This window comes from Geospiza fortis, unplaced genomic scaffold, assembly GCF_000277835.1.
Source record: "Geospiza fortis unplaced genomic scaffold, GeoFor_1.0 scaffold172, whole genome shotgun sequence".
Classification (NCBI taxonomy): Eukaryota; Metazoa; Chordata; class Aves; order Passeriformes; family Thraupidae; genus Geospiza; species Geospiza fortis.
Window position 1 is genome coordinate 9,570,186 of NW_005054309.1, and position 13,286 is coordinate 9,583,471.

The 13,286-nt window shown below is 42.6% G+C and overlaps 1 protein-coding gene across 2 annotated transcripts in view; it reads left to right on the forward strand.

Moving 5' to 3' along the window:
- The first annotated feature begins 1,807 nt into the window (after positions 1-1,807).
- SI (sucrase-isomaltase) overlaps positions 1,808-13,286 on the forward strand; it is a 42,211-nt gene continuing 30,732 nt past the window's right edge. Inside the window, exons 1-6 of one of the 2 annotated variants that reach the window (XM_031055381.1) lie at positions 1,808-1,935; positions 3,203-3,287; positions 7,759-7,879; positions 8,538-8,647; positions 9,322-9,473; positions 10,906-11,077. In XM_031055381.1, the coding sequence (XP_030911241.1) occupies positions 1,808-1,935; positions 3,203-3,287; positions 7,759-7,879; positions 8,538-8,647; positions 9,322-9,473; positions 10,906-11,077 (768 nt within the window). The remainder of the gene's footprint in view (positions 1,936-3,202; positions 3,288-7,758; positions 7,880-8,537; positions 8,648-9,321; positions 9,474-10,905; positions 11,078-13,286) is intronic. The other variant, XM_031055382.1, reaches the window with a different exon arrangement.

Genomic DNA, 13,286 nt, shown 5'->3' on the forward strand with positions numbered 1-13,286 from the left:
CTTTCCCTCATTTGAGAATGTTTAATGACTTCTTGTGGTGATTAAGCAGAAGCGATACAAGAGGAACATGACAGTCCTGTGAAGGTTAAAGTAACAAAGATATGGAAGAACAGATTACAAAAACCCAGCCATGTAACTGGATGAGCTGTTTGGCATTTCACGGTTGCTTTTCACTCCTTTGCAGAACCTGATGCTTCAGATTGAGGTCCAAAGAGTGTTTAGTCCAAAGAGTGTCTGTAATCTGCCTGTAATTCTGGCTGTGCCTGCCATTGGCCCAGGGCTCTGCAAACACAGCTGAGAACTGATAACAGCAGCTCATAAAGCCCCAGGTTTGATGTTGAGCTTCACAGCCAGGAGCGGTAAATGAAGGAACCACAGAAGCTTTAAGGTAAGGCTCTCATTTTCTCATTTAAGTATATATATTATGTTACTTTTTATTTATTCCAAGGTTCTGGAGAGCTTTGCCTTCCTGATGAATGCTCATCACATAACATAACTTAGATGTATGAATTATAAGGATTTATCTCCAATGTTTTAGGGTTTGGAGGGAGACCAGGAGAAGAAAGAACTGAAATTCAACGAGATAGACTTTAATGACAAGAGCTTGAATAAAATCTTGCTTTTCAGGAGAATGAACATTGGGGTTTTTAAGTTTTAGGATGGTATCAGCTGGGGCAACACAGCACAAGGGGATTTTAGTTTGTGATGGGTTAAAAATGGCAACAGGTGCGCACAATGATTTAAACTGTTATTTCACACACAAAATAGTTCATTCTAAAGTATTTTTCACTTCTGTGGGTCATCACTAAAACATGTGAAAGTGTTCTATGTGCCAGTGCAATGCACACGCGCTCCCACACTTCCTTAACTGAAAAGAACCAATTTCTCTGTATTTAACTCTGTTTTATGAGGTTAAATCCCTTAACCACAAGCTAAATGCAATGGTAGCTGCCAGTGTGTATTGATCTGGCTGCTGAGATTCATTTTAATTAGTTTTAATTAGTTTTAATCAGTTTGATTGCTGCTGCACAGTTCGGTGTTGATGGCTCTGGGTTGCTCTCTGAGCCAGCACAGCCCCCTTGGCACAGCACACGTTTCTCACCAAAAATATAAAAAAAGGAATTTGGGAAAATTTTTCATGTTTTCCACAGCTTTTTAAGGCACTGACTTCATTGAGTTATTTGCCATATTTCAGTTGTGATTCCAGCAGCAACCACTGTGCCATGAGCTTGTACACAATGTGTTCTGCCACTGTATACAAAAAAGCAATTTATCTCTGTCTTGCCTTCCCCACGTGTCCTGGACACCCTTCAGGGTTTATTCCAGCTTTTCTCTGGTATATTTCTGACAAATCAAGTTCCTCTTGTTTTAAGTGAATAGACTTGTGTTTGCTTTATAGGAGAAAATAAAGTTTAGAAAAGGAAAAAAAGGGAAAGACGATTTAATTTGTTTTCTGTTCCAGGAATTTCAGTAACTTGCGGGAAATTTCATGGTTAATTTCAGGAGTAAATTGTTCTGTACTCAATGATTTGCAGGGACCAAAATACGTTTCTCAGTGTAATAATTTCAAAATCTGCACGGAGTGAATTATCCTGAACTGGAGACTTATTGCACAAAGTATTTAAGCAGAGTTTTATTTAAACCTCGGGATTGGGTGATGCGGCTTAAAACTGGAACAATTTATTAAATTTTTAATTAAAAATTATTAAATTATAAATGTTATTAGCAACGTTTATAAACTAGAAATGTAATTTAGAGCCGTTCCTCGTGTTTCTTTTTGGCTGATGGAGTTTCTCTGGGTTTCTAGATGGGCAGGAAGTTCAGTGGGCTGGAGCTCACCCTGATTGCCCTCTTCACTGTGGTGACTGTCATCGCCTGTGTCCTCATTGGGCTGCTGGCCACGGGACAATCAGGAGTCAAATCTTCAGGTGAGAGCTTCCCATGGCTTCTGCAGGAGCACAAACCCCACTGGCACCTGCCTCAGAGCTCCTGCTCTTATCACTATCCAAATACTCTTATCATTACCCAGAGGTGAATAGTGGCCAGTCCTTGCTGTGGGTGATATAATCAAAGTTATCAGCTATGAATGCAATAAATGGTGTGAGTCAGGGTTTATTGTCATGAAAAATATCTTATCTCTCCCTCCACTGATTGGACTTTCTTTAGGAGCATAGAGCTCAGATAATTGCAATTTTTGGAGTATTAAAAAAAAAAAAAGATAACTCTGAAAAAAATTTGCCTGATCCCTGTGTGGGAGTGGACAAATTGTGTGGAATATTATAATAATCCTAAAATCCCCCAGTGTTTCTTGCTGATGCACTGATAAATCAGGAAACCCTTGTGTTCCAGGGATGTGATGCAGAGCACCTGCTTTACTTCCAGTCCCATTTTGTGTAATTCCATTTGCACACAGGGACTGGAGCAAAACACTTGGAGGTGAAAATGGCAGAAAAATAAAAGTTATTGCTTATACAAGGCAAACACCTCGGTGTTTTAGTAGAACTGCCCATCCAAACTAATATCTGCATATTTTTTGCCTGTTTCTGTCAAGAATAGGAGTTTTTTTGCACAAAAAGCACAAGTGCAGCTGATGCAAAGGGGCAAATCTGGGGGTGTGTGTCCATCTCAGCCCAGGGCACTTCACAGTTCTTGCTCCAGACACAAAACAGTTCCCAAATACATAAAGTAACATTCAGTGCTCCCTTTAATCAGCTAAAGCTGCCCACCTTAAATTCAGTCCCACAAACCTGAAATCTGATGGAGCATTTTAGTGGAGGTGCTTTTCCCTGATGCTCCAATTCCAGCTCCTGTTAAAAACTCTGGCTCAGGGGAAGGAGCACCATGACAGCCCAGCTGAAGAAGAGAAAAGTTCTTCCCATTTTTATAAGTACACGTAATTTCAATGAAGCACAGTGCATTGACAGGAGTCATTGAAAATTGGACTAATGAAATAAAATTATCAAAACTACCTATATGCTCAAAAACTTACAGTGACATTTTCATATCTGAAATAATTGTGTGCCATTTTCCAAAGGTAAAAATGGAGCACAGAAGCCATGGTTGGTAGTGATTTGGATCTCTGTTAGGGAAGCAGGCAGCAGATGCAGGTGCTGAGTTCAGAGGGACTCAAGTTATTCCTGCAGTTTAGAGATGCTGGTATTAACCCATTCCTTTATTTCTTGGTATTAACCCATTCCTTTATTTCCCTGACAGACTTTTACCCACAATGTCGGGATACACCAGTAGCAGAGAGAATTGACTGCATCCCAGATCAACTTGCAACACAGGTTGGTAATGTCCTGGAAAATATTAGAAAAGAGATTTCATCCCAAAAGATCTCTTGTTTATTTGTAAAAATGTCATTTGTCTCTACTAGCTCAGGTGTCTCCTTAACCTGTTTAAATATGTGATTGCCCCAGTGTTTGCAGGATTTCAGCCCACTGACAGCAGGTCTGGTTTCTCTGGTTTGGGCAGAGGTGGCAAAAATATTGGTCAGACATCAAGCAGTTAAAAGAGTCACCCTTGGTTTTTAACAGCTTCTTCTGAATGGTTTCATTTGGTGTGATGGTCAAAAAGTGGCATTTACAGTAATTCAGAAATGATGGCCTTTGCTGAGATGTGCCACTTTACAAGGTGTGGTCAGAGCTTCCTTTCAGACCCACTTTGATCCCAGTTTGGTTGGGGTGTCTGAGAGAGCAGAGTATGGAAAAGACATTTTGGCTTAAGAATCTTGCCATTCAAATTCCCATGAAAAGCATCATCTCAGGCTGGATGAGCCTTGGAGCAGCCTGGGATGGTGGAAAGTTCCCTGCCCATGGAAGGATTTGGAAAGAGAGGAGCTTTGAGGTCCCTTCCAACCCAAACCTTTCCATGATTTTATGATGCCCTTTATTTTTCAGTGCTTTCACATTGAGAAGGATTTTGTAATAGTTACTCCTGAAAGACTATAATTATTATAATTTTTATTATTATAATTAAATTATAAATATTAATTATTTATTATAATTATTCTTTTCATATTTACTATTAATTTTCTTGTTTTCTGGTGGATGCCTGGTATCTATCTTTGATCTGGGGAGGGGCAGCTTAGGAGAAAAAACCCCAGTGTGATGTGGGTTACTTCTGTCATTCACAGAGATATAAAAATCATTACCCAGCTGTTTGAACCTTGGAGGAAATTCCCACCTAATTCCAGAGCTGGCTGTTGTTAAAGCCTCTCCTGCCATGGGTTTTGTTATGATTTGTAGCTCAATAAAGTCCTGCAGGGGATGGGTTAGGAAAGGTTCAAATCACAGCCTGTTCCTCGCCTCCTCAGGCTCCTTCCCTGCCCCAGGAAGAGGCAGAGCACTGCAGGAGAAGCCATGCAGATCATTTAAATCTGTAATTACTGCCTCTGAACCAGTCACCCCACGTGCAGGGCTGCACTCCTCAAGCAGGGAGGGCAGCAGTGGTGCTCTGGTTGCAAGGCTGGTGCTGGGAGAGAATTAAAAACCATCAAATCACAGCTCCCAGCAGAAAAGTAGATGCAGATTGTAACTCTGAGGGTGCCTGATCTGGAATTTAGAGGTAAAATAAATTATTTCTGAATATTAGTGAAGAGGAGGCAGCAGATTTGACAGGGTTAGAGATAAATATCACCTTTGCTCCATGGGGAAAGCCAGAATTCCATCCCAGTGATTCGATTCACTCCTGTGCTCGTGTTGCCCTGGAAGTGATTTGGTTGTGCCGGGCTGCAATAATGCAGGAATCTGTGAAACTGCAGGTCCTGCATCACTCTTCTGCAGTGATTTGTGTTTATTTGTGGTTCTCACAGTAAACAGCAGCTGGGAAAATGGTTTGGCTAAGCTGATCTGCAAGGGTTAGTGTCTGCCTTGAGTGCCTTGGTCACTGAAGGTGTCCGGGGTGGAGCCAGAAAATGAGTGGGATTGCAGAAATGAGAAGTGAATAGGAGAAAGAAAATGAAAGGAAGGAGGAAATGAAGAGAAGAGAAGGGCAGGAAGAAATGCAGGGAGAAGAGAAGAGAAGAGAAGAGAAGAGAAGAGAAGAGAAGAGAAGAGAAGAGAAGAGAAGAGAAGAGAAGAGAAGAGAAGAGAAGAAGGCAGGAAGAAATGCTTAAAAGAGAAATAAAGGAAGAAAATAACAAAAGAAAAGAAATAGCTATTTTTATTTGATCATGTGGTTGGTGAAGCTAGAGATGCTGGAAGAAGGAAGATACTCAGGATCTATTCACTGCTGTGGAAAATTGCCTGGAGGTTTGCTCAGACAAGCAGAACACAGCAGTAAAACAAGAATTCCACTGAGCAGAGCTGGTGTAGGGCAGGCTGACACCTCTGAAAGCTCAGGGAAGGGGGAATTGTTGCTTTGGGCTTGGTTTCTGTGCTTTTCCTCCCAAAATGCCCTGCTGGAGGAGGCCTGTGTGGATGCACATGGAATTTCAGCACGTGGCCAGGCTCTTCTTGGAGCCCTTGGAGCTCAGCCCATGCTGTACCCCAGTGCACACAGCTTCCTCGTCTCCAGGGTTATTCCTGATGAAGCTCTGGGTGCTGGTATCTATTGTGCTGCTTTTACAGCCCCCAGCTTGGGATCACATCTTTATTTATAGCAGATGATTGCTTTTACAACAGGCTCCCCATTGTCTCTGGTGAACTCTGCTCCTTCCCCTGTGCCAGGCACAGCCAACCCTCAGCTCCTGTGTTCACTTCCTTGTGCAGAAAGCTCAATGTGCCACAGAAATAGGAATCTGCCAGGATAAGATCCAGCTGGAAAAATATCACTGGACTGTGAAGGAGCTGCTGAAAACAGTTGAGGAGCATTCAGGAGAAATAGCTGGGGAAAAGGAAAGGATGCTCAGGAAGCTGGGAATGCTCAGGATGCTTGAACTGCCAGGTTTTAGGAAACTGGGGAAAAGGAAAGGATGCTCGGGAAGCTGGGAATGTGGATGCTTGAACTGCCAGGTTTTAGGAAAATTATTCTGCTTTTTATGGGATGATCTGGGAAGAGAGAAGAGGATGGAAGTAGGGAATCTGCTCTTATATTTAGGATATTCCCCCATATATGAAGGAAATGAAGTGAGGGGATAAAGCTGAGATCTCTGCAGTATTGGGGAGTATCTGTGAGCTTCCTCTCCTTTACCCTGCAATGGTTTATAAATGGGAAAGGGGAGATCTCAGGTGGCATCTGGGCAGGTAGGAAGTGAGCCTGGGTTTTTCACAGCCTTACAAAGGGCTTTGCCTGTCAAAGGGGGAAATGAGTCCTTACAGCTCTCCTCCAGCCCTTAATTTTGGCTTGGAACCTGATGGAAATGACAGCAAGTGTTTTCTGATGGGATGAATCTATGACAGAGAGGAAAAACATTCACCTGTTTGGTGAATCTGGGGTTTATTTTGGGTGGTTTTGAGTGATTTCTGTGCTCTGTGAAACCACTATCAAATAACTGCCCTGAGACTTCCCAAGGCAGTGGCTTTGTGAGCTCTCTCAGTGCTTCCTCCAGCACCTGCCTGATTGCTGGGCTGGAGCTGCCTTATCCTTTATCTGCCCAGAGCCTCTGAGAATAATTTAACCTGCACTGAGCAGTCTGGGCTCTCCAACCCCAAAGCAAGGACAGCAGCAATGCAGGTTTGGGGTCATGCCCACCTATTTCAAGCTGCAGAATATTTTAAATATTTATTAAAAACACCAAAAGCATTTGAGCACGATCAGATGGAGGCAGAAAGAGCTTCTGGTAGTGGAGAGGTGAAAGTGAGGTTAGGAAGGTGTCCCTTTTGGAGTTGGGTACCTGAGATCACTGATGGAATCACCCTTTGTCCTCAGTGAGAGTTGTTTTGCCACTGTCCTTTGCCCTAAGTAATGAATGGGGGTTTAAGGAGAGAAAACGGATGGGAACTTTGTGATTCATTGCCCCAATCTTATCACCAAACATAAACCTCACACAGAGATAACATGAACAAGTTCATTTCTAACAGCAGAGCAGAGGAATTTCCACTTTCTGGTGAATGTGTGTGTAAAGCATGGTGCCACTGCACTGAGACAGAGGCTTGAAAAAATAGTTTTTTTTTTTTTCAAATATATTTATCTCAGTTTGAGGTTATGCAGAAGCAGTCTGACTATTTCTGATATTGGAAAATTACCTTAAAATGTAGATATTATACACAATGTTCAATTCTGCATGTATAGATGTTTATTACATGTTAATCCCATGATAAATTTCAACCCCTCTCCAGTGTGTGACTTTTGGTCAGACTCTGCTGTATCTGTCACAGGGGAGAGAGGTAGATTATTGAACATAATCAATAATTCTGTATTATATTCTATATTATAATGTATTATAATTAATATAATTCAATAACATAATAATACAATGATTCAATAATTATTGAACGATAATTCAATAATATAACAATATATGCTTGAATAACATAATAATTCAATAACTATTGAATAATAATTGAATAATTCTTTTAAAATATTTTAAAAATTCAATAATTCTTTTAAAATATTTATTTTACCTGTGAATCTTGTGGTCTTAAGAAAGACTGCATCTCCAATAGGCAAGTTTACTCTGAATCCATACAAAACCCTCTTTAGTGCTTTCTGTGCCACTACCGAGTTCACTCCGTGGGGTTTTTCAAAGCAGGGCTTGAGCCGAGTGCAGAAATCGTGAAGGTATCTGGCGTTTGGGGTGAAATGTGCACTGAACTGGTTTGGTGTGGGTTTATTTGTGTAACCCCACTGATTTGTGCCCCTGCTCTCCTTGCTCAGAGCATCTGCTCCCTCCGTGGCTGCTGCTGGAGCCCCCAGAACGACGCCAACGTGCCCTGGTGCTTCTTCTCCCCCAACCACGGCTACCAAGTGCGCGGCTCACAGAGGTCCACCAAGGCAGGTGAGCTCTGGGCTGGGCCCCAGCTCCCACCCTCGCGGGATTTCTGCTGGTCACAGTGGCTCTGAGATCCGTACAAGCCTCTTTTCCCAGCCCAGCAGTCAAAGGAGTCACAATTCTTCTGTTCTCGTTCTCAAGGTTGTTTATTATTTCATATTTATAATATTCTTTCTCCGGCCCGCCGCAGGTCTGTCTGGCAGGTCAGGTTGAGGCACTCTGGTGTTACCTTTTTATACTAAAAACTACGTGTACAATATCTACATTAACTTCCCAATACCCATCACCTATGTTAGACAGTGAGCTCCTACTCTAAACCAATCTAAATGTGCCAACATCACCCAGAAGATGGGGGCCAAGAAGAAGGAAAAAGGACAGGGTACGCCCAAATTCCTCCATCTTGGAACCCCAAGCCCCCATTCTAAAAACCTCAAAAATCTATTTTTCACCCCCTGACAAACTAACTATTACTCTACTTAAACTTTCTTGACTTGTAATTCTTCATATAAGGTCGGTAGTTGGTTTTTCCAAGGGCTAATTCAAAGGCACAGGGGTCTTGGGCTCTGTGCCAAAGTCTCTGAGCCCCTGGGCATGGGCTCGAGCCCTCCAGGGCAGCCAGAGGAATTTCCTGGGTTCTGACAACCACTCCTGTTTGTCTCCCAAGGGTTTGAGGCCACGCTGGACAGGCTGCCATCCCCTTCCCTCTTTGGCAATGACATCCAGACCGTGCTGCTCACAGCGGAGTATCAGACGAACAACCGCTTCCGATTCAAGGTCAGCTTTGTCCTTTCTGCTCCAAGGCCTGTTTGCTCTGCAAGATGTGGGGCTGCCTGTGCAGGGAGTGTAGGATGGATGCCTCTGGAGCACTCTCATGATTCCCAGTGAAGTTTTTTGCTGTCCTCCCTGCTGTTGCAATGCCTCAGGCTAACGGGGACTTGGCGCGTTGGGAATTCTGCATGAAAAATCACCCAGACCTCTGGAAAGCTCAGCTTTCCTATTATCCACCATTTGTCCTCATCACAGGAAGAATTGGGGGGATAAATGTATTTACTTACTTTTTGTTGATGGCCCAATCATACCTCTCAATCATTTTGACAGACAATATTAGCTTTTCCAATGGTTTGTGTTTTCCGTGCAGAGCTCAAGCTCTGTGCCATGGATGTGGGGTACCAGTGGCATATGGGATTGTCAACCTTCTGTGGGAGACTCTGTCCACCACTTTGTGGTGGGTTCCTGGTGAGCCAGGGAAACACAGAGTCAAATATTCTGAAGAAAATGGCTGAAAATGAGTAATTAAAGTTAGAAGTGGATAATAATAAAGGCAGAGGAGGAGGCTGGGATAAGGGTGGAAATACTCTGAGTCAGAACTATGAATAATGCTGGGAAATGTCTGTATTGGAGATTAATTTTGCAATGGCCCAACCCTTGTGTTGTGTCAATATGTGCAGATCACTGACCCCAATGCTCAAAGGTTTGAGGTCCCTCACGAGCACGTGAAGCCCTTCCAGGGATCCATGGCCTCCAACCCCAACTACAAGGTGGAGCTGAAGCAGAACCCCTTCGGCCTTGTGGTGACCAGAGCCAGCAATGGCAAAGTGCTGTAAGTCCTGGTGGGCCTTCCTTGGTGACACAGCTGTCACCGGGGCTCCCTGAGAGCTGGTGGTGTCACACCAGATGCCACCTGTGAGGTGTCCTCGTGGACACAGACTCGACTTCTTCCCTCTTCTTGACTGGTGGATATCTCTCAAGGACTCTTGGGGTGACTTTGGGAGCAAAGTCTGAGGTGGGAAGGTCTGTCTGGAGGGTTTCAGGTGTAGCTCTCTGATCACGTTGCCCCAGCGCAGGGGAAATCGCAATATGGGGAATTTTTATTGCCTGAGGGACTCTTTGCCAGTTCTTCAAACCATGTGGGAAAACTCCTGATTGCCTTTTATCTTCTTTACCTTTTCACCTTTTTTTTTTATCTTCCTTTACCTTTTATCTTCTTTACTACACTCGTGCTGAGGCCCTGAACCACCAAAATCAGGCTGCCCTTTGTATCACCACCAAAATCAGGCTGCCCTTTGTATCACCACCAAAATCAGGCCGCCCTTTACACCTGTGATATCCAAGGACAGCTGGTTGTGTAAGGCTGTGTGTAAAATATTGAGTGAACTTGAACATTGGATTGTCTCATCCCATTTATGTTCTAAAAATAAGTGAATGAAGCCAAAGCCACCAACCCACAGGTGTCCAAGTGCCCTCAGAGCAGGGAAGTGCCAGATGAAGGTGCCCATTAAATCAGCCAGGAATGATTACCTGTCACAGGGCTGGGCCACTTGGATTAGCAAGACTTCGAGTTCAATTAATTAAGGGTTGCTTTTTGCTCTTATTAGTATTGTTTTCTTGCTTGGAATCCTCTGTAATGATTGGTTTGCAATTACAGAGGGCACAGAAGATGGACTTGGCAGTCAGCAGTGCCTGACTGATTAAACAGGTACAGGGAGGGGGATGAGACACCTGAGGGACCACAATTCTCTGGAATATTGTCTAAATTTTCCTTAGGCCTTTGTTTAATTTCATTAAAGTATTTGCATTTGGGTGTCTAAAGGAAAAATGACATGTGAAAAAATGTCTAGAGAAAAAATGACAAATGAATGTTGGACTCTGAGTTTGAGGCTGTCAAAGGAAGCTGTTGCTATCATGGGATAAGGACAGAGATAAATCCTTGATAAATTTCTTTGCACAAGGTTTGCACTGATTTTCCCCAGCTCTTAAACAGAGAGGCCTTTTTATAGAAGGAGAATATGTCATGACAATTCATTACCAAAATCTTGAATATTCTGATCAAGTCTGTGACCTTCCACCATCTTTTGTGGCCCCAAAAGAGAGTTCTGATTCCAACAACAGCTGGAAGAAAACCTGAAAGATCTGTGTGGAGACCTGACTGTGCCACCCAGCTCCAGCTGAAATGAGGAGAAACAGTCCTTGCAACAACCCTTGGTAAAACCCTTCCTTTTATAATTTTTTTTTTTTTTCCACTTTTCCACCAGGTTTGACACCACCATTGGGCCCCTGCAGTATGCTGACCAGTTCCTGCAGCTCTCCATCAGGCTGCCCAGCAGCAACATCTACGGCGTTGGGGAGCACGTGCACAAGCAGTACAGGCACGATGTCAACTGGAGAACCTGGCCCCTCTTCAGCAGGGACACTCCCCCAGCTGCAGTGAGTCTGGGCTTCTTTCCCCTCTGTCCTTGCGGTTCTGTCACCCAAACCTGGCTGTGAACACACTCGTGAATCCGCCAGACTGAAATTAATTGTTGCGGATCAAAAGTTGATTCTGCGTTTGGGTGAGAATAAATTATTATGGAGTGTGATGGTGTTCACAGAAGTTCTTGGATGAGGGAAGAGACAAGGATCTGACTCCATGTTTCAGAAGGCTTGATTTATTATTTTATAATATGTATTACATTAAAACTATACTAAAGGAATAGAAGAAAAGGTTTCATCAGAAGGCTGGCTGAGAATAGAATAGGAAAGAATGATAACAAAGGTTTGTAGCTCGGCTCTCTGTCCGAGTCAGCTGGGCTGTGATTGGCCATTAATTACAAACATCCAAGATGGACCAATCCACCTGTGGCATTCCACAGCAGCAGATAATCCATGTTTACATTTTGTTCCTGAGGCCTCTCAACTTCTCAGGAGGAAAAATCCTAAGGAAAGGATTTTTCATAAAAGATGTCTGTGACAATGGATTCTTATGATTTAAAAGGAAACAGCTGAAGGAAAGGACAAAAAGAAGGATTCAGTTAGTCTTGGGTTTGACAATTATGATTTAAAAGAAAACAGCTGAAGGAAAGGACAGAAAGGATTCAGTTAGTCTTGGGTTTGACAGAAGTTACTGAAACAATAGAATTGGCACGAGAAATAAAACTTCCTTGCTACTTTATCAGTATCCTTCTTCAGTGAAAATTCCAGCATTCCTTATGGATTTACTAGAGGCTGTTGCCATAAAACAGAGGGGTTGCATAGCAGTGCTGTCTTGAGGAATTGAATTTGGGACAAGGCCGGGATGTTCATCCATTTAATTCAGCTCAAGATATTGTTTTTGGTGGAGACACCTTATCTGCCTAAACATTTGGCACAAACATTTCGTTTTATTAATTTAGTGTTATTTGAAAACAGGAAGGAGTTCAGGGCAAAAGAGGAGATATTTACACTTTTACAGACCTGGGTCACAAGCTTGTTCTCCTTCTATTTCTTGTTCTAACATAATTTACATTAGAATATAACTCAGTAATACTAAATTCAGCCCACTGAAGCCCTTCTGCCTGTGGAGTTTTCCATGAAGATTTTTTTCAGGCACTGTGTTGTTGCTAAAAGCCCCATGGTAGTGATGGGTGTTCCCTGGTTTTTATGTTGGTGTGCAGTGGAAAACCAGTGGATAAACCTTAATAGATGAGTCTTCAGCTTCTACTGATAATCAGAATAAATAACATACTAGTAAATAACAACAGGCTTTGCTGAGGGCAGGGCTCAGTTCAGATGGCCTGGGCTGCCTCAGCAACATCCTTGGGGCTCAAATTATGGAAAAATTCTCCCTTACAGCTGTTTCCTTCCAAGATAAAATATGTCTGTCAGCTGTTATTTGTTGCTGTAGTTTTCTGGCTGAACCTTTATGAAGCAATTTCTGTGACACCCATGTTGTGGTAATTGTAAGATTATTTTCACCATTACCTCAGCTTCATAAAGCAGCTCCCTGCTTTGAGAGAGAACTTTTGTTCTGCACCAGGAGATGAATGGACTGAAACATGAGGGTGAGATAGCTGCATGTAGTTAATTAATAATCTGGAATTTGTACCCATTGCCTTGAGATTCCTCCTCACTCTTTGCTCTGGATTGAAGACAGCTCTTAACTGAATGACTCCGCTGAGTGTAGACTCATTAAGCTAAAATGACACTGAACAGCATCAAGTTAGGCTGATTTCAAATTGCTCAGGCTCTGTTTCTTGTTCATTTGAACTGAATTTGCTTTTTCAGGAGAAAAAGCACAACTATTGCAACAATTGTTAGCATCTCTCAGGGGTTATGTTGCTAATAATAACAGCAGAAATAAAAAAAAATAATTAGAAAGGAAATGAAAAAGCAGCAAGGCACTCTCCTATTTCCATAGATTAGGCATCAAAATTATTGCCTTGTAGGATGAATAGAAATATAGATTATATGCAAAACATAATCTGTGGTGAAAGGGAAGCACCTCTCAAGTTCTTGATGAGCACATTTATTCCCCAGAAATAGAGCTGCAGTATCTGCCAGCTTTCCTGGAGATCCATCAGATCTGTTATCTATTTATTGGGTAAATTCTTGTTTTAATGGGAAATAAAGGAGAATAACACCAGGAAAACCAGAACATATAAAACAGGGAAATTTCAGG